This window comes from Schistocerca americana, chromosome 8 (genome assembly GCF_021461395.2).
Source record: "Schistocerca americana isolate TAMUIC-IGC-003095 chromosome 8, iqSchAmer2.1, whole genome shotgun sequence".
NCBI lineage: Eukaryota > Metazoa > Arthropoda > Insecta > Orthoptera > Acrididae > Schistocerca > Schistocerca americana.
Window position 1 is genome coordinate 438,292,020 of NC_060126.1, and position 25,108 is coordinate 438,317,127.

A 25,108-nucleotide genomic window follows, 5' to 3' on the forward strand; every position below is an offset into this window, starting at 1 on the left:
TGGTGCACCCAGACCCGATCTAACGATCAATCAAGAACAGAAACAGTGCAAATCTAGGCAAGGATACAAACGCAGTCTTAATAGAGCAATGTATGATGCAGCTGAGTGGTTGTGTGGTTGTGAAATGAAAAATGCATTTTTCTGTTTCACCTGTCCTCTTACAAATAGTACTGATAGTGCGTGGACTGAAACTGCTATCACTGACTTAAAGAAATTTCACGAAGAGGTGAAAAGACATAATTCCAGCGAAAAACATTTAAATGGTTTCATTGAGTTTTCAATGCTAGGGAAAGTGGACATTATGTGCCAATTATACGGAGCTTACCGCCTTAATAAAGATATATAATTAAAATATATATTATATATAATTAAAATGTATCAAAAAATCGGTATATGAGGGTAGACTGATAGACTGTATCAAATTTTGCGGCAAATTCGAGCTTGCCACGACGAAACAGAAGATTCCAAACACCCAGGAATTTTTCGAAGATTAGTCAGTCTTATGGCAGAACTGGACTGCGTCTTGAAGCAGCGCATTGAGAAATCAGAAAACCGTGTTTTCTTAGGCCTATCGAAGACAATTCAAAATCAACTCCTGGACTCAATTTATGAGGTATGCCTCAATTCATCAGGAGTGAACTGTCGAAGGCAAACTTTCTCGCAATAGAAGTTGATGAAACTACTGATGTGCAAATTTGTCACAATTTGTCCTAATAATTCGCTATGAGCTACTGGGACAAATAAATGAAAGATTTATTTCCTTTGTACGAAAAGTCACAATACAGACGATGTAACTGCAGCTCTTCTCTGCGAGCTAGAGAAAATGAATGTGCATGAAACACCTGAAAAACTGATAGCTCAGTGTTATGACGATGCTCCTGTAATTAGTGGCCATAAAAGTGGAGTTGAAACTCAAATTAGAGAAATGTACAGGAATGCTCACTTTATTCACTGTTACGCCCATCAGTTAAATTTAATTGTTGAACGTTGTGTGACGGGCAATGAACAAATGCGGATCTTCTTTAGCAACTTGGAAGGAATTTTCACCTTTTTTTCCCGGTCTTCTAGCTGTACAGCCATTCTTGACGAAGTAATGTAGAAGCGTATTCCTGCCTGTCCTCAGTCCAGCAGATGGAATTTTAAATCACGGAGCGTAACCACTGTGTACAAATACCAAAAGGAAATTGATGAGCGCTTAGAAAGAATTATTGATGATTATGATGATGATGACAGTGATTACAAGACAATAAATAAGGCCACAGGACTGAAGGGTTTCCTGCAAGACGAAGATTTCCTCTTCCAGTTAAAATTTTTTAATTCAGTCGTGTCTCATTGTGACATTCTCTTTAATCAACTCCAGCTGAGGAATATTGATGATTTCACTGCCTCGTGATGACTGGGTGTTGTGTGATGTCCTTAGGTTAGTTAGGTGTAAGTAGTTCTAAGTTCTAGGGGACTGATGACCATAGATGTTAAGTCCCATAGTGCTCAGAGCCATTTGAACCAATATTGATGCAGCGAAAACTGTTTAATATGTATCGCACTTTGCAGATTCTATCCAGCAAATTAGGGCCTCACCTGAAACTGACGATCACTGGGAACAGGTAGAACCAACTGCAAAACGGGGACGTTTCACAGAATCAAGAATAGTGTGTGCACAAAACGTTTGCGACCTCATCACAACTCAGATCAGAGAACGATTCAGTTTCAATGATAACTTATCGATTACACAGCTGTTTGATCCATCGTCGTTTGCAAAACATCAAACTATTTTTCCGGAAAAAGAGCTTAAAATACCTATTAATTTGTTAAATTTACTATCTTAAGATCTACGTCATGAGCTGAACGTGTTGTACAGCCGAAAAGATTCTATGAAGGCGAAAGGTGCTTTGACCTTGTTGAACTTTTTTTACGATAACTATCTGGCTAAAGCTTTTCCTGAAAGTGTAAACCTTCTGCAAATAATAGTAACCTTCCCTATGACGACCGGAGAGGCAGAACGCTGCTTCTCTACGTTAAAGCGAGTGAAAACATTCATGTGCAACACTTATTGATCATAAACATACCTCAACAGCATAAAACACATCGTCGTCGTAATAATACAATCATAACACCTCAGTCAAATCTCAAAAACGTCGTAGCTTTCTGCAATAATTTCAAAACCTAAAAAAATTCTCTGCTCTATTCAATAGTGTCATCTACCTCAAATGTACTTTAAAATCATCATCCCATACCAAACAATCAATGGTTCTGAAAAAATATGAACAGTTCACTAAGTATAGACAAAATACAATTTCATTAGTGTGAAGTTATCCAACTTTGTAAGTGCGTAAACATGTGTCACTGAGGTTGTAAAAAAAATGTTTGTCTCTCTCAGTTAAATGATCAGATAGCTGTGTAATTTATATGTTAGAGAAACATGGTACCAATGTGTAAAGTTGTATAAGCAAATACCATAATAGCTAGGGCTCATTGTGCTTGTCAAACACATGGTACACAAAGTAGGCATGGACCTTGTACAGAGTTACTATTATCTATAATTTTTGTACCCAAGTGTTTGATCTCCAATAACATTAGTTAGTTCCTGTGTAGATGGTATATGGCCTTGTATTTTCAACACAGTACTTCAAAATGAATTGGGAATCATAACCTTTTGCATAGTGAGCTATGAATGTGTGATAACTGTTCTTTGCAGATATCATCCACTTACAAAATTCTTAATTTGTCTTAAATTTGCAAACAGTATCGCCTTTAAAAATTTGAACAATTATAAGATTTGGAATATGAGCTCCGGTTTCTTGAGTTGTTTTGTCATCAGACCACATGTGTTTCTCAGTATAGGTACAATTCACGTTCTTAGGGAAACCTTTTTTACAACATTTAATCTCTTTACCACCAACTATTTTATTACACACAAAGCACTGGTAAATGTAAAAATTTTGGAATTCTCCATTAACATAGCAACCTTCATTATTACAATTTGGGCAACCTTGCATCATAAATTCCTCACGAAATTTTCTTCCACAGATAACACCTTTTTGCAGCACAGGTTGCATATAACATTTATGATTTCCGATTTCCACTACTTGTTGACAATTTCTACAAAGTTCAAAGCCACATTTATGTTCTTTAGATCATAAACAAATCTCTTTACATCCTTCACACTTGTAAGCCGTATCACAGACTTCTTGGTGATTGTTCAAGCATTTTTCATTACTTCTCTTTCATGTTCTGCACCTTTGCATAATATGCATATTTTTAGCTTTATCTTACATCTGTGAGCTATCCTTGTTGTTATATGGCTTGTTGCATTTATTCAGAAGTATACTGATCCCAAGAAAGCAGTCATACTATTAATTACATCAAAATGGTTGTGATCTTCGTACAGATAAATCTTTATATCTTTTTCAGCACCACTATAGATAACCGCATTGAAATTTTCAGCACGTACAACATTTATCTGGATGTCCAACAATTCTTCAACATTTTAATGTCATCTTAAGTAAATCCTTCTTCATTGTATTCACCCAACTGATTACATAATATATTGGATAATTCTTTCTGTAATTTATATTTATCTCCTTCTCTGATTTTCTTTATTCCGTTTGTCAAAGCAACAATTGCAGCTCTAGGACAGCACAGATTATCATAATTTTTAATACTTGTGATGCACCACTTTAGTCTTTTTGTCTTCAGCTACATTTATTATTTTTTTACACCCACTACCTGTAGGAATTTCTAACATCTGAATATTAAATGATGTTTCTGCCACATCAACAGTTTCATCAGATGTTAAGGTATCCCTCATTTTATTGCATAAGACTTGAACAGATTCTTGAGTATTATTTGATGCATTATAACCTGTAGAAATTGGACAAAACTGTTTTGAATTATTGACTGTTACATTCAGCTTATCTCCTTTCCTTAAATTAGTCCTCTTTTTAGCCACATCTACCATGGAATTGAGTGCTTTCGTTATGTAATCTGTTTTCTCACTAGCAGTATCGAGTTTAGCAATGTTATCATCGTTAAAGACAATTTTATAGTCAACAGACCAGCCTTTAATTTCAATAATATCATCATCACATCTGTAAAAGTAATTTATATTTGGCACACACTTTGGTCTTGATCTAGCTTTTAGGAATCCATCTCGATGAAATTCAAACTCTTGTAATGCAATGGCATTAATTAAATCTGATTTCTTTAATGTACTGCGTCCTATAATACCAAGATTTTCAGCTCTAGCTTTGAGTTCACTTACTTTCAATTTTTCAGGAGTTCTTCTGGGAAGAGGTAAATTATTTGAAATAATTAAGTTGATAAGACCATCCTTTCTAAGTGCACTATATCCCTGGAAATTATTCATTCTGCAGTAATCACGAAGTTGAGCAACTGTAAAACCTTCCAGAAAGGCTTCCATTTATTAAGGATAAATTTTAATATATTTGAAAAATTAGAAATTACCAACAAAGATTGCTACTAATTTATTTAAGATAAATTTTAATAGATTAGAAAAATTTGAAAGCAACAGCAAAGTTGACTACTTATATATTTAAGATAGATTTTAATAGATTTAAAAAATTAGAAATCAACAGTAAAGATAAATTTTAAATATACTAAGTATGTAGTTCATTTTTAATGTGTGTACTTGTCTGTAAACGTTTTCTGAGATCGCTTTTAACTACTTCTTTTCCACACTCACACTCTATTTTTCTTTTTTGTCTATATTCTAGTTGACAAGTCTTACATCTACTTGTGAGTTTGTGCCTAAATGTATGGCTTACGTAAAAGCAGCCAAGGTCTCTAATTTGTTGACAGCCAATACATTTTTTAAAATATTTTAACTGCTGTTGTTGTTGTTGTTTGTAAAAAGAAAGAAAATCATTCATGCCCTTAAACGTTACCAAAAGACTCCTATAATTAGACATAAACTGTTCAAAACATTCTTTTTTGCTATTATATCCATTTTTTGTAATCATTTTATGACTTTCTTTACACATATATGAATGTTTATCCTTTGAGTATTTGTGTGAATAAAAGTTATGAATTGATTCCTCTATTTCACATTTTTTACGCTTCTTGTGCACTTCCATTTATAGAAATAAAATTTCGTTAATAATTAAAATTTTTACTTAATAAATGAGTCCTCTTTCATGTTGCTTTTGGATTGATAGCTGTATAGCTAAAGCATTTACACTCTTAATTTTTTTCTATCACTAGTATTTGTACTGTGGACGTGTGTGTGTTACGTGGGAGATGATTCAAAATGATGGACGTTTGCGCTGGACGGATTGATAACATCCAAATTCTTACCACTTACTGGTCAGTGTGACAGAACGTCAATCCTAAGGCCCAGGTACGATTCCCGACTGGGTTGTAGATTTTCTCCACTCAGCAACTGGGTGTTGTGTTGTCCTAATCATCATCATTTCATTCCCATCGACGCGCAAGTTGCTGAAGTGGCGTCAAATCGAAAGACTTGCACCCGGCGAACGGTCTACCCGACGGGAGGCCCTGGACACACAACCAGTTCAAATGGCTCTGAGCACTATGGGACTTAATATCTGAGGTCATCAGTCCCCTAGAACTTAGAACGGGAGGCCCTAGTCACATAACAATCAATCAATCAATGTACTGTGTGTTTTTTACTTCATTTATGAGTTTTTAGTACAATACACATGTCACGAAAAGGAAATTATTATCCTTAATGACACACTTTTAAAGAAATTGCAGATGTCTGAAAATGTTTAATTTACTAATGTACTTTTATTCTATATTAAATGGAAATCGGATCATCTATGCTTAATGTTTTTGATCTCATTCAGAAGGGCAACAAGGTGGTTGAAGAAGTTTTTACGATTCTTGATAAAGAAAAAAATCCAAAGCTAAAAATGTTGCTAATTTACTAATCTTGAAAAAGCAATTCGTGATAATGTTATCGCAAATTTTTACCTGAACGAATCGTTCACCTTAAGAGAACGAAAAATCTTCAAATCCTACTGTGAAATTGTGTCTAAGACATTACCTGCTGTAGAATTTTAGTTTACTAATGTATTTTTATTCTATATAAATGGAGGCACTTATTGATCTAAACAATAATAAGCTTACTTACAACAACAAAAATGTTTTAATAATAATTGATGAAGAAAATTATCCGTGGTTTTATGCAAATGAAGTTGCTGATATGTTAGAGCTAGGAATTCTATTAAAGAGAATGTTAAACGAAAATACTGTAAAACATATTAGAATTTTGGTAGCACTATTTTAGTGCTACCTGAATATATACAAAATTTAACAAAATTTATCAATGAACCTGGTCTCTATTCTCTAGTTATGAATCCAAAATGCCTTATGCAGAAGACTTTCAATATTGGGTTTATGTAGAAGTTTTACCTTCAATTAGAAAACATGGTGAATATAAGATTAGAAAAGAGATGATTGATGCCTATAACTATCAAATAGAATCTTTACATGAAATACGAAAATTGGATAAAAAACAAACCGAAAATTTAAGAGAAACAGTTAATATGGCTTTTGATGAAATAACCCCAAGAAATAGAGAAATAGATACACTATTATCTCATGTTGTTCCACAAACAAAAAATAAAAATGTAAGACCAACTTTTGTGATTTTGAAGATATTTGATGATGAATGTGATTATACTTACTATGTCATTGGAACACAGCGAAAAAAATTGCAGAAACAACTATATAAAATCGAAGATAGACAACCAAATTATGAAGAAATGTTAAGAATTAATTATAATCCTAACTCAATAAATTTATACCAATGAATGAAAGAAAATTTGAGAATTGTTTGATATCGAAATTATTTCAATACTTTGGATAACTATACACAAGATGAATTGGTTAATGATATAATGAATCTTCATCAGACTGAATTGATATAATTTTAATTTACTAATGTTTTTCTTTCTGTATTAATGCAGTTGATTGTAGACCTCATACAATAATAAAGAACTTTTTGTGATAATTGATAACGACAATAACCCATTATTTGAAAGTAAAGATGTTGCTGAAATTTTAGAATATAAAGACACTGATGAAGCTGTTAGAAATAATGTTGATAATGAACTTAAAGTAAAATATGAAGATATTTTAAGACCCGACTTGGAGGTGGGTCTAACTTATAATAAAAAAAGAACTATATTTATTAATGAATCTGGTTTATATCCTTTAATTTTAAAATCAAAAAGAGAAGAAGCTAAACAATTTAAATGATCAGTTACTCATGAAGTTTTACCATCGATTCGAAAATTCGGCGACTATAAAGTGCAACAAACAATTAAAGAAAAGGAACAACTCGCCATCGACTTTCAAAACAGACTCACAATAGAGTCAAAAGAGAATGAAGTATTAATAGAGGAAAAAAAGGCTCAAACAATTCAACATAAGTATAAAAATTGTATCAATAAAGTCAAACAGAAAAGAAAAAATGGTTCCATCTATGTAGCTACTTCAAAAAGATATTCTTTAATCAACAACTGTAAAGTGGGAAAAACAGAGAACTTGTCTATTTGAAACTCGAATTTAATCTCTTTGCACAACTAGCAAGATAAATTTTATATCTGCTTCTATGATAACGTGTATGATATTAATAAAACAGAAAAGATTATTCACGAGTTACTGGACGACTTCAGAGATAAAAAGATGAGGAAATCTTCGTTTTACATTACACACCACTGCTCGAGATTGTTAAATTAACGATTAAAAACATAAATGAGCCTTTCGACTACATTAATGATCTAACTAAAAATCACTTAGAGGAAATGTACTCTTTAGACCCGATAACGCCTGAAGAAGTAGATCTAATTGATGAAGAAGAATTGAAAGAAACAATAAATCAAGCTCTTGATGATTGCGTAAATGAAAATAATTTAACTTGAACTAGATTACAATTGTTGGATCGAATAAAAATTGAACATCACATTAACAACACAAAGATTTGTAATTGCTTTAAAGAACTAAGACAATGGGAAAGCTGTAAAGAACCGATTACACATAAAGAAATTAATGTTACAATTTCTTATTGATTTACAAAAGTCGATGGTCGGAAAATCTGACTGTCAATTTTCTGCATTTTAAAGTATTCATAGACAGTACAAATTTCATCACCTTTCAAATTATATAAATAATTTACAGCCTCGTCAGTTAATTGATTTATGAAATTAGAGATTGTATCTTCATCATCAGGATAACACACATTTATAAAATATGAAATGGTTAATTTTCGCATTCGTACTGTTCAATAGCTTTAAATAAACATAATTTTTAATATATGTGTAACCTGAAGTTACACTTATTGCCTGGTCTAACTTATAAAATAACTTTATCTTTATTTACCTGACTGTTGTGAGAATTATCAGAACCTAACTATTTAACATAAACTTTATCTCCTTTTTTGACATCTTCAACTTTTATAGTCCTGTCTTCCTCAGTTGTGTGTAATATAACGGCATATTAATAATTTTTACTTATGGACCATGTGACAGCAACTGAATAAAACTTAATTTTAGTGCCATACGCGTTTTGCCTTTATTTTCTGCAAGGCATCGTCAGTGGCAGGTTGTGTGGACAATTTCGTACATATTACGCTACTGTAGCGTTTTTGGTGTTGATCACTTCTTATGAACGCAGATTTGCGGTTTTTTCCCCATTCCACAACACTATGCACTGAACGCTTGTTTTAAAGCAATGTTTTCATTGCTTTAAAACGTTGCTTTAAAACAAGTGTTCAGTGCATAGTGTTGTGGAATGGGGAAAAACCCGCGAATTGGCGTTCGTAAGAAGAAGAACAACACCAAAAACGCTACAGGAGCGTAATATGTAGGAAATTATCCACGCAACCTGCCACTGATAATGCCTTGCAGAAAATAAAGGCGAAACGCGTACGGCACTAAAATTGTGTTTTATTCAGTTGCTGTCAGATGGTCCATAAGAAAAAATTATTAATATACCGTAGTTTATCACCTTTCTTTCTTTAAAATCTTTCAACTAAGTATACATCTGGATATCTCGTTTTCTGTAGCTCTTGTTCATAAAAATCACCTTCGAAATCTTTCAATTTATATGTGATCGGATTAGAATGAAAAACATCTTCAATTTCAATAATTTCTGTTGACCAATTTGCTGTATATCCTTTTTCTAAACGGTCTTTAAGTTTACTACTTCTAACTTTATCACCTTTTTTAAATTTAGCCTTATCATTAGGCACAATGATGTCTATCTTATGGTTCTTTTCATTAACTTCTATTGGCTTCATATTTATAGTTTGATGAATTGTTTTACTGTATTCACCAATTAGATCTTTAAATGTAACCATTTATAATTCTTTGTAAAGCAAATTTCTTCCACATCTTTTCTATAAGTGTTTTGTTAAATCGTTCAACAACAGATGCTTTTAATTCTGAAAAAGTTGAATAATGATTAATGTTAAATTTCTTCATCAGTTCTTTAAATTCTTTGTTATAAAATTTTTTACCATTATCTGTTTGCAGATTTTTTGGTCTCCTTGAGCTGAATATTTTTTCGAATGCATCAGCCCATTCTTACCTGTTTTATATATACTAGGAACAGCCCAAGCAAATTTTGAAAATACATTGATAACAGTCAAAAAATGTTTGTATCTTCGATTTATGTTCGAAATTCCTTTCAAATTGCCTGAATCCATTTCGACTAAGTTGGCGTGTCATAAATCATCTAGACCGAGAGAAGTTACATTTCTTCATGTAAAATATGTCTCATTGGCTTATGTAATTCATTAATTATTTCTTCACAAATATTACCACTTACAAATTTTCTTTTGCGAATTTACTTTTCGTCGTTTCACAAATTGTACAAAGACCTTCAGTTCTTTGTCTACCATTTTTAGTTGTTACTCCAAGTGGATTATGTGTATCAGTAAATTACTTACACTTCAAACAATATATGTGATAGTCACGCAAAGTGTGGTTGTCCATTTTTATATACATAAAATTTATTAAACTTTTAAATTATTTCACCAAATACAATTATATTTACATCCACAGGAACAGTTTTAATAGAATCTTTCAACTTTACAGTTAGAAAATTTGGAAAAACAAAGTTCAACATTTTCTTTTATCAAATATTTAATTTTATTACCTGTATTTGATTCTATTTTATTTGGATTATTATCAGAATATATAGTTCCTGATTCAATAAATGTATCAGTATAATGTGAGAGATCAGAACTTGTGAATAGTGTGTTCATGTCATCCATAGTTATTTGCTTTTTAGTTAAAAGATTCACTAATCCATCAGTTCCTTCGTATGTTCTATTACCAAATTTATCGCCTTCAAATTTAACAGGCAGTTTACCAACAAATTTAAATGTACCAGCAGGCTTTAATCCTAAAAGTTTATCTTCACTATGATGTATTCTAACATTCTTTCACTTATGTTTATTTCTTTAACATCCTTGTCTTTTAACTGTTTTGTTTCATCATAATTATCTAACAACTTTGTTATTTCCAACTCGCTTAGTGTATAATCTCTTTTATCACTTTCATAATGTTTAATTGCTGGAATATCGTTACATTCATCAAAATATTAAGGAACCATTTGTTTTTCAACTTCACTATTTTCTTCAATAGCTTTCAAAACATTGACACCCAATCCTTCAATTCCTTGTTTTACTTGTTCAACAGCATCGATAACTGGTTGATCTTCTTTTTTAAATTTTTCATACTCTGTTCTTGGCTGTTTTTTCCATTTTTTAAACTCTTCTTTTAACTGTTCTGTTACTCTCCTGTTCTCTATGGCTTTTTTAACCATTTCTGGATCGTACCTTGCAAACATTTATTTATGAATAAAAATCATTGATTAAAATATTTATGTTGTTAAGAAATGTTCTATTTTATTTCTAAACTTATCTTCATTTGTTTTTCTAGACACATCTGTTCTGAAAAATCCAAATTCATCATTCCAACATTTGCTACACATTTCTTTAGAATTATCGAACATTAAATCTCCACCAACGAATTCGTGATGAATGGGATTTAAATTTGTTTCATCTTGTCTAAATATATTTAAAAAATTAGGCTATCTCTTACTAATTGTTTTGGTATTTTTGAGTAAGTTTGAGCAAAGTAAAAACAATCTATTCCTTTATGTCTTCCTTTAATAAAATATTTTGTAACGATATCTTGATTCTCTAGAATGAAGTCATCAAATACAACAACTGAATTATCTTCACATTTATCTAATGGAATGATTTCTTCATTATTTCCAATGTATGTAGCTATCTTTTCATTGTGCTTGTACTCAATTTTTTCTCATCCTTTCATAAATTTCAAATATTTTGGTTTATCTAAACTTTTTGAATAAACATACAAGTGATTAATTTCATTCCAATTTAGCCATCCAGGAGTTAGAATATGATTATCAATCATTAATGTTGTTTTTCCACATCCATTTGGTCCAATTATTGCACATCTAATAGAATTTGGTAAAAGCCTGCCATATTTGTTTTTCAACTTCATTCCTGGAAGTCTTATTTCTGGTTCCCAATCGGTTTTGATCAATTATTAATAAAAAATTTTAATAGTAAATGAGTAGATTGTTTCAACTTAGTGATAAATCATCAGTTCTCTAAGAAATGTTGACTGTGCCGATACGAGATAGTTTTAGTAGTGTTTCATTAGTTGGTTTTTATTCAACTTTCCTAAACCTGAATATTACATCCAGAAATAATAAACTGTACTGCAATGGAGAAAAGATAGAAATTACTGTAGGTCAGTACAGTTTGAAAAATTTGAAAAAAATTATTTATTCGAAGTAGCCAAATATCCACATTAAAGTAGATGAAATTTTAAACAGAATTATTATTGAAAGTGATGTGAAATTATATAAGGATTTAGAAGATAGTATTGGAAGTTTACTTTGTTTTAGTAATCAAGTTGTTTTACCTAATGAAAAAGCTGTAGCTAAAGATGTTCCTAAAATTATTGCATTTGAACTAATCAATATAAATTTCAATCTTGGTGATGGAATGTATGTAAAGCATAATGATCATTTTCACAGAGAAACTAATATTATTGCTTCATGTAAGCCTATTGCAGACTTTGGTTGACCAATAATTCATGAACTGATTTATCCCGTAAATATTCCTATATTTGATCCAATTCAGGACTGAGAAATTACTGTAACTAACGAAAATGATATTTTAATTAACTTTAATGGTGCTTGTGTAACAGTTATTTTAGAAATTTGCTGATGCTAATATTTTTATTCTTAAATAAATCATGAACAAAGTAGAAAGTTATCTGTTTTATTCATTCCCTGTGAATGAAAAGACTAAAAATAGTTTGAATCTGCCCTACAAGAACACGGACATTAATATAAATATTGGAGATGGTTGGCTTCATCCAGATCTTGCTCTCTTGTACATGAATTTCAGTATTATCAGAAGTGATGGTACAGATTATCCAACTTGTGATGGAAAATCCAATAAAAAGTTAACTGATAATTATGTAGCAAGACTAATGTTATCACTATAAAGAAAGGTAACAATATTTGGTCTAGAATGGAATTTCCACTTATTTCTTCATCAGCACTTATTCGATTAACTTCGACTATAGCCAATGAGTTAACCATGGAAAGGAATATTCTTAGATATGGAAAGTTAAAAAGTAAGTAAAATGAAGTACTTTATCCATTATAATTATTTGGTGGATTTTTTAAGGATTATAAAGAATCAATGTGGGAAAGAGTTTTAAAAGTTATTTTTACATGGAAATCGAGTGCTGGAGATGCAGTTCTTCAATGGTCTGATAAAAACCAAGTTGGAGTTGAAAATATAACTACACTTCCAAAGGAGGGAAAAATTGTTATAGAATCAATTGAAATTCGTATCCTGTTGTTAAATTTCAACCACAATATTCGCTTGGATTAGAACAAGATAGACTAAAGATCCAAAAATTCCCATATCTTTCTTTAAACCACAGACTGTAGAGATTGTTGGATTAGATGAAAAAAGAAATGTTGAGTTAGATGTTACAAATTTCTATAACTGTCCGAAATTTTATATGCCTTATTTCATCTTCGTTGCTTTCTAGACGAAAAAGAAAAATAATCAGTTATTTGACTCTTCCTTATTCGATCATGTTAAAATACAGAATATCTATATTAAAAATGGCAGAAACGAGATTTTTCCTCAAGAAATGTGGAATGTAGATCCGCCAAATAATTATTTAAGAGCTTATGATGCTTTCTTAGATTTTAAGAGAACTACACAATTGAATGGTGATGTTAATGTGACTCCATTCAGCTTTATTGAAAATTATCCTGTCTGTGTTATAAATATGTCTAGAAGAATGAATGTGATAGCTACACAGAAAACTACAATGAAGCTCTGTGCAAATTTTAATGATAAAATTCCGAAAGATATACTTGTGTATGTGGCAATGTATGATAAAAAGAATTTGACATATGATTCACAGCATATAATTTTAGCACAACATTTTTAATAATTTTTGCTTTTTGTGGCTTGCATCTGTAAGTGACTAGTTGAAAAGTTTATAAGAAAATAAGGGTTTGAAAATAAGAGTTTATAAGAAAATAATAGTTTGTAAGAATAATATTTTGTAAGAAGATGAAGAGCATCACTTGCAGAGAATACACTAGTGCGCAGAACCACATGGAACCTGCCTTAGAACTGTAGAGCACAAAAACTTTTTACAGGTCCACCCAGTCATTTTCTTCGTATGTGGGAAATAGAACATTAGTTCACTGTAAAATATATTTTCCTTATTAATTAGTTTAATAGTCTGTTAATTTCAAACTATCAGTATTCAGTCACTACATTCGTTGTTAAATATTACCTGCACATGAAACCAACAGCACAGTGTAACCTGCAAGATTAAGGTGTCTCAGGTATCTTCCACGGACGTGAAGTCATATCTAACTTTCTACTTTATGCTTACAACAATTAAAAGTCTTAAATTTCCCTAGTAATTACATTAAATTTGATGTTTAGATTTACAATGCTTGACTATTTCTAAGGAAAAGATACATTGTTGGAGAAGAATAATCACAATCGATGACGAACGACATGCACATTTTGCACTTGTTATTTAATCGAGTTACCAAAATGCAGAGGAGTTCTCGGAGGATATTGTCACACTCCTATCTCAAGGTGGTTTACAGTTCTTTCAAGATTCGGACGGCTGCTGTTCGTTGACAAACAAGTCTGCAAAGAATATCCCAGGCTTGCCCTATAGGGCTTAGAGCAGAGGGGTACACAGGACATTCCACACGTTCAATACCTTCATTTTCCTGTGTGTGCAGTACCTCAGTGGCCCTGTCTGGACGGGATTTGTCATCCATAAACAGAAAAACGGGACCCACCGCACCCCTAAACAGATGGACATGGTCCTGAATAATCTCCCTACAATGCCATTGTGCCGTAAAGTTATCTCGTGCAAAGACATGCGGCGGTGTTTACCCATTGTGTATAATGTCTACTCACACGAAAACTCCTTGATCATGTCGATTACGTATATGAACATTCCGCTGTGACTAACATGTTCCCGGCTGTCTCCACTGTAAGTGGTGGGCACAATCACTTACACTGTCAAATGGGATTCGTCAGAGAACACCACTCTGCACTATAGTTGCTGACCCCAAACAACCAGTTCCCTACGATAACTAACTCTTTCTTGACGACGGAGTGGATGAAGAGAGTTCCATTTAACAGGCTTCTGAGCATACAAAACATCCTGATTTAATCGTAGCGAAATGATTCTGGCAAAGACACGCTTGCAAGGTGTGCCGCTACCGGTGTAGGAGTGTGATATTTGTTCCTTTTCCCTACTAGGGCTACGTATCGATCTATTTACTCATCTCCGACTGCCAGCACTGAAATGGTGTCTTTCAGACATGTTGCCGTACCATAAGGAATGTCGCACTAATCGGCCATACAGCAAACTTCTTAAAACACCAAAGTGCACGTACTGTCGAATGTATACAAATCGCTATTGCACAGGCTTCGCTGCAGTTAACACGTCCTTTCCTCTACATTTCCTTTTACTGTCATTCGTCAGGTGTTTCGTAGCAATTTGTCGGTTGTTCCGTAGCGACTGGCAGTTGTCGATTAACAGGTCTCAGTTGTTCAAAAAAATGGCTCTGAGCACTATGGGACTTAACATCTGGTCATCAGTCCCCTAGAACTTAGAACTACTTAAACCTAGCTAACCTAAGGACATCACACACATCCATGCCCGAGGCAGGATTCGTACGTGCGACCGTAGCAGTCGCGCGGCTCCGGACTGAAGCGCCTAGACCCACTCGGCCACCACGGCCAGCTGTCAGTTGTTCCTTAGCAACAGTCAAGCAGCGTATTTTCAGAGGTGCTACCTGGTAAACAAGCGAACATCGTTTAGGCTGTGTCATATACCGCATAAAAATCATGTTACGTCAGCAGCATTGCGCTACTTACTGCCCCGTGATGACATAAAGTGTTCGTAATGAATACTAAATTCCACTTGAGATACCTTGCCTTCTGTAACATGGGGATGCTGTTTTAATAACCGTTTTCTTTTCTAGGAGGAAATCGTCTTTTCGAAGAAATATTTTGTGTGCCAGGAACGACCTTCATGAAGGGGTGTAACAGATGTATGTGCAGGGAGACTGGCACGAGTGCATATTGCACCGCAAAGGACTGCTTAATGCAACTAAGTTCATGTAAGTCTAAGCAGGCAACAGCTAGAGCGATAATATCCCCTAAACAGTAGAGATAAGTTTAACAGATAGCCTACCATATTGTCCTTTCTTCTTGCCAGTGTTTTCCTTACACTCTTTTCCTCATCGACTCTGTGCACGACTTTCTCAGTGAATACCTTACCAGTACACCTAATTTTCAACATTATTCTGCACCACCACATATCAAATGCTTCCATTATCTTCTGTTCCAGTTTTTTCACAGTCCATGTTTCACTAACATACAATGCTGGGTTCCAAATTTACATCCTCAGAAATTTCTTCTTCAATTTAAGGCCTTTGTTTGATATTAATATACTCCAGTTGGTCATAAAAGCCCTTATTGGCAGTGCTAGTCTGATTTTTAAGTCCTCCTTCCTCCGTCCGTCATGGGGTTGTTTTGCTGCATAGATAGCAGAATTCCTTACCCTCATCTCCTTCGTGATAACCAATCCTGATATTAAGTTTCTCGCTACTCTCATTCCTGTCACTTCTCATTGCTTTCGCCTTTCTTCAATTTACTCTCAACCCATATTCTTTAGTCATTATACTGTTCTTCTTCACTCACACTGACAGGGAATTTTATCGCTGATGTCCTTTGCCCTTGAATTTTAATTCCAGTCTTGAACCTCCCTTTTACTTCCATCATCGCTTCTTCGATGTGTAGACTGAATAGTAGGGGCGAAAGTTTGCATCCCTGTCTTACACTCTTTTTAATCCGAGCGCTTCGTTCTTGGTCTTCCGCTCTTATTGTTCCCTCTTGGCTTATATGTCACGCATAAAACGTGACATGTAAGTTCTGTTTCTTTTTGTACTGTTAATCAGTTTTCAGTCTTCAAACTGTATTTCTAAGTTTTTAGATAAACAAAATGTTATCATGTGTCCTGCTCTCAAATAAAGCTTTGCCTGTTAGTTCATGTACTAAATGCTGTTCATCATAACATTCAGCTGACTATATTTTAAATGTTAAGTAGCCTACGTATGTTGATGCACCACCAGATGGTACTCTTGTGTAATGTTCACCATCCCGCAGTTGCTGTTCCTACCTGTGGTTTCATATGTATTAGCAGCCCATAGTGGTTCCCCTTCCGTGTATTCTTTTTTCAATTTTTGAAGCCTTTCTCGCTTGATACTTATCTTATACGTGACATATAAGTACTGTTTCTTTCCTGTACTGCTAGCCAGTACCTACACTTTTATATAAAAATATTTTTCCCATAATTTTGTATCTGTGTCATAGGCCAATTTGAGTATTTAATTCCTGATGAAGGGACTCATAGAAGTGTTGAAACCTGGTCAAAAAATTTTGTTACCGAGGGCTGTAATTGCTTTAACTTCAATGTGAAGTGCATGGCAGGCGATGCGTCATACTTACCAATTATTAGGGTGTTTTTTCATTCCATTTATGTATTTAATATGGAAAGAATGATTATTTCAGTCTATCCGTGCATGGCTCAGCAAATCTATTCTTGACACTACGTTCCCATGGGAGGGATAAGTAGGAGGCTGTACTATATTCCTAGAGTCATCACATAAAGCCGTTTCTCTAAACTTCCTGAGTAGACTTTCTTGGAATAGTTTCTGTCTATGTTCAAGAGCCTGCCGGCTTAGTTCTTTCACCTCCCCTGCCCTTAGCTGTATAGGTTCAATGTCTCCTGTTATTCCTACTTGGTATGAGTCCCACATACTTGAGCGATGTAGTGGGATGTGTTGTCAACAATATCATTTGTAGACTGATTGTATTCCACCAACTAACAGAAGTCTGCTTTCTGACTTTACCTACGAATGAACCTATGTGATTGTTCCATTCCATTTCTCTAGTAAGTTTTACACCCAGTTATTTGCATGAGTTTAAAGATTCCGACTGTGACTTACTAATGTTATTACATTCGTAGGACACTATGGGCTGTTTTGTGAAATAACCAGTTTTACATTTCTGTACACGTGAAACAAGTTGCCAATCTTCGCATGACTTTAAAATCCCTCTGACTAATATTTGTACAGCTTTGTTCGGACTGTACTTCGTTGTAGACAACTACATTATCTGCGAAAATTCTGTGGTTGCTATTTTCCATCCCTGTAACATCATTAATATACAATGTGAACGGCAAAGGACCCAACACACTTCCCCAGGGTATACCCACAGCCACTTCTACATCTGTCATGACACTCTCTCCAAGAAAACATGCTGCATCTCCCCTACGAAGGAATCCTCAATCCAGTCACAAATTTTGTCTGATACCCTACACGATCATACTTTTGATAATAAGTTTAGGTGTGCTTCTGAGTAAAAACCCATTCGAAAATCAAGAAATACTGTACCTATCTGACTACCTTGGTCCATAGGTCTCAAGATGTCAAGTGAAAAAAGTACGAGTTTCGATATCTCCAACATCTTCTACATAGTTTTCAGAGAAGGCATTTACTATCGTTTTACAGGATATCTTGTCATGCCCAACACTAAAATAACTTTAATTGTCCCAGTTGATTTTCGTATGATTCAAATATCCTTCAACAATTACAGTATGGTTAGGGAAATTATGAACAAGCGAAGTTAGGTTTTCTCTATTGTTGTAGGTTACACCAAGATATTAGTCTGGTGATCGATAGAAGGACCCTAATCATAATGTTATGCCCACGCTTGATACTTATTGTTGCCAGAAGTATCACACATGCAGCTGTGACTTCTATATCAGTGGATTTGAATTTCTTCTACACTGCAACAAATACACCACGTTCATTACACATTTCCCTGTCCTTTCGGATATGTCTAAGTTTCCCCAAAGTTCTAACCACTGTCAACTTCAGGCTTTAATCTGCTTGCTGTACCTAGTATGTTATAAAGATGTGTGGGAGCTGTTGCTCAGCCTGTATATTGCTAGATTCAGAAGCAAAAAATTATTTACGTACCTAACAATCTCACAACTGTAAGTAATAGATTCAAATGAATTCATACAAAATATAGGTTACCATTCCTGTACCTGGCTAGATTGTAATGACAACACACATTTCGTCTACATTCATGTCCATGTCTTAACTTACCAACTGACAATATTGCTCAGTGTTTGCTGGATTCGAAGTCAGTTATTACAATTTTAGTCATTTCCTCGGTTGAAATGATAATTAAATGGACACCCTAGCTGCAAACAGGTGTTGATGTACTTCATTGGGGACATACTGAAAATGTGTGCTCCGACCGGGACTCGAACTCCTGCTTACATGGCAGATGCTCTAGCCATGTGAGCCACCGAGGGCACAGAGGATAGTGCGCCTAGAGGGACTTATCCCTTGACCGCTCTCCGTGAGACGCACATTCCCAACATGTCCACACCACTACATCGTAGTGCGCCTGATAGATGTTTGCCCATCGTACTTGTGGCAGATTAATGTACCAAGTCCCGTAAGAGTTCGGGCACAGCGTGTGCGTTCGCACAAGAAGGTCAATGGCCGGGAAATCATATTTTAACTATATATGGCGGTAGTATCTGTTCCCGAAAGAACGGATACTATGCAGCTCTGCTGGAAATGAAATGATAATTAAATGGATATCCTACCTGCAAACAGGCGTTGATGTACTTCATTAGGAGCGTACAAGGGATAAGTTCCTGCAGGCGCACTATCCTCTGTGCCCCCGGTGGCTCAGATGGATAGAGCATCTGTCATGTAAGCAAAACGAGGATAAAGGAATTTAGTCGAACTAAGTCGGCTGATGCTGAGGGAATTAGATTAGGAAATGAGACACTTAAAGTAGTAAAGGAGTTTTGCTATTTGGGGAGCAAAGTAACTGATGATGGTCGAAGTAGAGAGGATATAAAATGTAGAGTGGCAATGGCAAGGAAAGCGTTTCTGAAGAAGACAAATTTGTTAACAGCGAGTGTAGATGTAAGTGTCAGGAAGTCGTTTCTGAAAGTATTTGTATAGAGTGTAGCCATTTATGGAAGTGAAACATGAACGGTAAATAGTTTGGACAAGAAGAGAATAGAAGCTTTCGAAATGTGGTGCTACAGACGACTGCTGAAGATTAGATGGGTAGATCACATAACTAATGAGGAAGTTTGAATAGGATTACAGAGAAGAGAAGTTTGTGGGAAGTTTCCTTTCATGTCCCTCGACTCTTATAACTGCCACCTGGTTTGTGTACAAATTGGAAATAGCATTTCTCTCCCTGTATTTTACCCCTGCCACCTTCAGAATTTGAAAGAGAGTATTCCAGTCAACATTGTCAAAAGCTTTCTCTAAGTCTACAAATGCTAGAAACCTTTCTTAATCTATCTTCTAAGATAAGTCGTAAGGTCAGTATTGCATCACGCGTTCCCACATTTCTACGGAATCCAAACGTATCTTCCCCGAGGTCTGCTTCTACCAGTTTTTCCATTCGTCTGTAAGTAATTCGCGTTAGTATTTTGCATCCGTGACTTGTTAAACTGATTGTTCGGTAATTTTCACATCTGTCAGCACCTGCTTTCTTTGGGATTGGAACTATTATATTCTTCTTGAAGTCTGAGGGTATTTCACCTGTCTCATGCATCTTGCTCACATGATGGTAGAGTTTTCTCAGGACTGGCTCTCCCAAGGCCGTCAGTAGTTCTAATGGAATGTTGTCTACTCCCGTGGCCTTTTTTCGACTCAGGTCTTTCAGTGCTCTGTCAAACTCTTCACGCAGTATCGAATCTCCCATTTCATCTTCATCTACATCCTCTTCCATTTTCATGATATTGTCCTCAAGTACGTCTCCCTTGTATAGACCCTCTATATACCCCTTCCACCTTTCTGCTTTCCCTTCTTTGCTTAGAACTGGGTTTCCTTCTGATCTCATGATATTCATACAAGGTCTCTTTAATTTTCCTGCATGCAGTATCTATCTTACCCCTAGTGAGATAAGCCTCTACATCCTTACATTTGTCCTCTAGCCATTCTGCTTAAGCATTTTGCATTTCCTGTCGAACTCATTTTTGAGATGTTTGTATTCCTTTTTGCCTGCTTCATTGAATGCATTTTTATATTTTCTCCTTTCATCAATTAAATTCAATATTTCTTGTTTTACCCGAGGATTTTTACTAGCCATCGTATTTTTACCTAGTTGATCCTCTGCCGCCTTCACTACTTCATCCCTCAGAGCTACCCATTCTTCTTCTACTGTATTTCTTTCCCCCATTCCTGTCAATTGTTCCCTTATGCTCTCCCTGAAACTCTGTACAACAACTGGTTTAATCATTTTATCCAGGTCCCATCATCTTAAATTCCCATCTTTTTGCAGTTTCTTCAGTTTTAGTCTACAGTTCATAACCAATAGATTGTGGTCATAGCCCACATCTGACCCTGGACATGTCTTACAATTTAAAACCTGGTTCCTAAATCTCTGTCTAACTACTACGTAATCTATGTGATGCCTTCTAGTATCTCCAGGATTCTTCTATGTATACAGCAGCTACCTACGCCGATATTAAGACGTTTTTCTAACTTCAAATGTTAACATCAATTCCCTCACTGCTCCTTTTCAAAATTTTATCTCATGTTACGTGCATTAATATTTCTCACCTAATTTGACTAAAGGTTCTCGGTGAATCACTTCATATAGTTTCGTATGTCTGATTATTTCTAGTAATGATTTGCCTTTTTAGCTGGCAAGTCTGAAATCTGTTAAACAGTTCACCATCAATCTCTCAAGTTATTACTTACTTTAATGTATGTTATAAGGTCTTGGTGAGTTTCGAGCAACTACTTAATTTTCTAATTTTTATACATACTTTGTTTCATATAACACCCAAGGATATGATTAACCTGATTCAAACAGTATGGCCAGCCGGTGTGGCCGAGTGGTTCTAGGCGCTTCAGTCTGGAACCGCGCGACTACTACGGTCGCAGGTTCGAATCCTGCCTCGGGCATGGATGTGTGTGATGTCCTTAGGTTAGTTCGGTTTAAGTAGTTCTAAGTTCTAGGGGACTGATGACCTCAGATGTTAAGTCCCGTAGTGCTCAGAGCCATTTGAGCAATTTTTTGAAACAGTGTGAATGAACATAGCTCAAGCAATGAAAAACTAAATTTTTTCGTACTTGGCCCAAATATGTTTTCTTTTTGTAACTTTTTGTTCATACGAAAGTGTAGCAGCAGATGGTTTTCACAGCATGTAACCCAAGTTCCATTGTCCAATACAAGGAAAGCTGACGCCGAGGGTTTTAATAAATATCAAGCATTACTTTTTGTGTTTTCCATTTTCAGTGTGTCTTCCCGCTGGGAGTGTGAAAATAGTTGACTGTAACGTTTGCATCTGCGGCTTTTCAAGGACATGGGCTTGTTCGAGCTTCGACTGCCGACCACGATTACACTGTGCGTACCATTATCCTCACATCATTTTAAATGATCTATTAATTTAGATTTTTTGTTGATTTCAAAGTTTTTGTTTCTGAAAACTACTTCAGAGTTTTTTATCAGTAAGTTGTTTGTGCCTGGGCCAACAAAATCTATTACTAATGTGTGGTCTACTGTCCTCGAGTGTCTAGTTTCCCCTATGTCTTCATGTGTCCGGACTCTAACATCTAAGTGTGAAATTGGATTTCTAGAAACATTTAACTGTAAGCTTGATTAGCCGCATGGTGGTTTTGTCTTTTAAGAAACTTCAGGTGTTGTTCTTATGGTGTTTCTGAACGTAAAATGAATAACGTTCTTGTTATGTGCAGCTCAAGCTAGCTAAAACGAACAATTCTTATCATACGGTTCACTTGTCACGAAGGGAAACTTCAGGTTCAATTTGAGTAGAAGCATCAGAGGAAAGGAATCCGGATTTTGATGTGAAGCTCACTAAGATAGCAAGTTGTGCCAACATAAGTGGATAGCTCTGGTACACTGCCCGATTGTGCAGCTACAAGTAAATAAATGCTGTAGCCAGCTGTCAGCAGTACATTCTCCATCTACATCAATATTACGCAAACCATTGTGAAATGCGTGGCAAAGTGTACTTCCCAGTTAATCAGTTATTAGAACTTCTTTACGTTCCAGTCACTTATATGGAGACCGGAAGAGAGATCTCTGCGTCTTCTAATAAATCTTATGTCTCTGGAAGGACCGTGGTTGAGATCCTTGCTATGCCATCCAGATTTCCATTTTTGTGGCTTCCCTAAATCGCTTAAGTAGAATGGTAGAATGGTTCCTGTGGAAGGCCTAGGTCGTCCGCTTCCCCGTCGTTCCCAGTTGGATCTTGTGCTCAGCCCATAATCATCTTGCCACCGACAGGACGCTGATATCTCTCCTTCCAACCTTCCTTTTGTCGATGCATGAGAGATGTTTGTTAACAGATATCTGGTAAACTATGTGATCAAAAGTATCCGGACACCTCCAAAAATACCTTTGCATATTAGGTGCATTGCGCTGCCACCTACTGCCAGGTACACCGTATCAGTGACGTCAGTAGTCATTAGACATAGCGAAAGAGCAGAATGGGGCGCTCCGCGGAACTCACGCACTTCGAAAGTGGTCAGGTGACTGGGTGTTACTTGTGTCATATGTCTGTACGCGAGATTTCTACACTCCTAAACATCTCTAGGTCCACTGGTTCCGGCATGATAGTGAAGTGGAAACGTGAAGGAACACGTACAGCACAAAAGTGTACAGGCCGACCTCGTCTGTTGATTGACAAAGACCGCAGACAGTTGAAGACAGTCGTAACGTGTAGTAGGCAGACATCTATCCAGGCCATCAAACAGGTATCACAAACTGCATCAGGATCCATTGCAACTACTATGAAGGTTAGGCGAGAGGTAAAAAGAAAGTAGGATTTCATGGTCGAGTGGCTGCTCGTAAGCCACACGTCACGCCGGTAAATGCCAAACAGCACACCGGTTGGTGTAAGGAGCGTAAACATTGGACGATTAGACAATGGAAAGAAGTTGTGTGAAGTGACAAATCACGGTACACAATGTGGGGATCCGTTGATAGGGTGTGGGTATGGCGAATGCGCGGTGAACGTCATCTGTCAGCGTGTGTAGTGCCAACGGTAAAATTCGGAGGCGATGGTGTTAGAGTGTGGTATTTTTCATGGAGGGGGCTTGCACCCTTCGTTGTTTTGCATGGCACTATCACAGCACAGGCCTAAATTGATGTTTAAAGCACCTTCTTGCTTCCCACTATTGAAGAGCAATTTTTGGATGGCGATAGCATCTTTCAACACGATCGAGGACCTGTTCATAACGCACTGCTTGTGGCGGAGTGGTTACACCACAGTAACATCCCTGTAATGGACTGACCTGCACAGAGTCCTGATCTGAATCCTATTGAACACCTTTGCTATGTTTTGGAATGCCGACTTAGTGCCAGGCCTCATCGACCAACATCGCAACCTCTCCTCAGTGCAGCACTTCGTGAAGAATGGGCCGCTATTCCCCAAGAAACCTTCCAGCACCTGATTGAACGTATGCCTGCGGGAGTGGAAACTGTCATCAAGGTGGGCCAACACCATACTGAATTCCAGCGCTACCGATGGAGGTCGTCACGAACTTGTAAGTCATTTTCAGCCATGTATCCGGATAGTGTTATTTTCAGCCACTTCCTCACTCCAAAAATTTGTGAACCCGTTGAATGTATATTCGAGAGCCGCCACTGCCTAAGTGACTTGCATTTCTGTATTCCCGAAATTTCCTGAACAGTTTCGTACTTCCTTCTTTCGTCGATGAGTTGCAGCATTCCTGTTTTACCCATTATTTCCTTGCATTTATCTTCCTTGTACATATGTTTTCCTTTCCTACTTCTGTGATTTTTTTAGAGCTATCCATTCTTTTTCAACTGAACCACCGTCTGAGATATTCGTTATTGCAGTATCTGTACCCTCGGAAAACTACAAGCGTTCCAGTTATTCCTTAATACTTCTATCTCTCACTTCTTTGGGCATTGACTCTTTCTGACCAGTCTCTTAAACTTCAGCCTACCCTTCATCAGTACTAACTGACTTCTGAGTATATATCTGCTCCTCTTTACGCCTTACAGTCCAATATCTGATTCACAAACCACTGTCTCGACGTTATGAAATTCAGCTGGAATCTTATCGTATCTCCACCCTTTCTTCAAGTATTTCTCCTCCTGTTCTGATTCTTGAACAGAGTATTCGCTATTACAAGGTGAAACTTACTGTAGAGCTACGTAGTTCCCACTCCTCTCTCTCATTCCTACTACCAAGCCGAAACTCTCGTGTAATCCTTTCTTCTATTCCTTCCTCTGCAGCCGCATTCGAATCTCAGATGACTTTTAGATTTTCGTCTCCCTTTTCGTACTGAATTACCCGTTTAGTGTCCTCATATATTTTCTCTATCATTTCGTCTTCTGCTTGCGACGTTGACATGTGTACCTGAAGTTGTCGGTGTTGACTTGCTGTCGATTCTG

At 35.8% G+C, this 25,108-nt stretch overlaps 1 protein-coding gene across 1 annotated transcript in view; it reads left to right on the plus strand.

Moving 5' to 3' along the window:
• LOC124545503 overlaps positions 1-25,108 on the plus strand; it is a 201,306-nt gene that overhangs the window by 56,161 nt on the left and 120,037 nt on the right. Inside the window, exons 3-4 of the mRNA XM_047124446.1 lie at positions 15,586-15,723; positions 21,959-22,066. Coding sequence (XP_046980402.1) covers positions 15,586-15,723; positions 21,959-22,066 — 246 coding nt within the window. The remainder of the gene's footprint in view (positions 1-15,585; positions 15,724-21,958; positions 22,067-25,108) is intronic.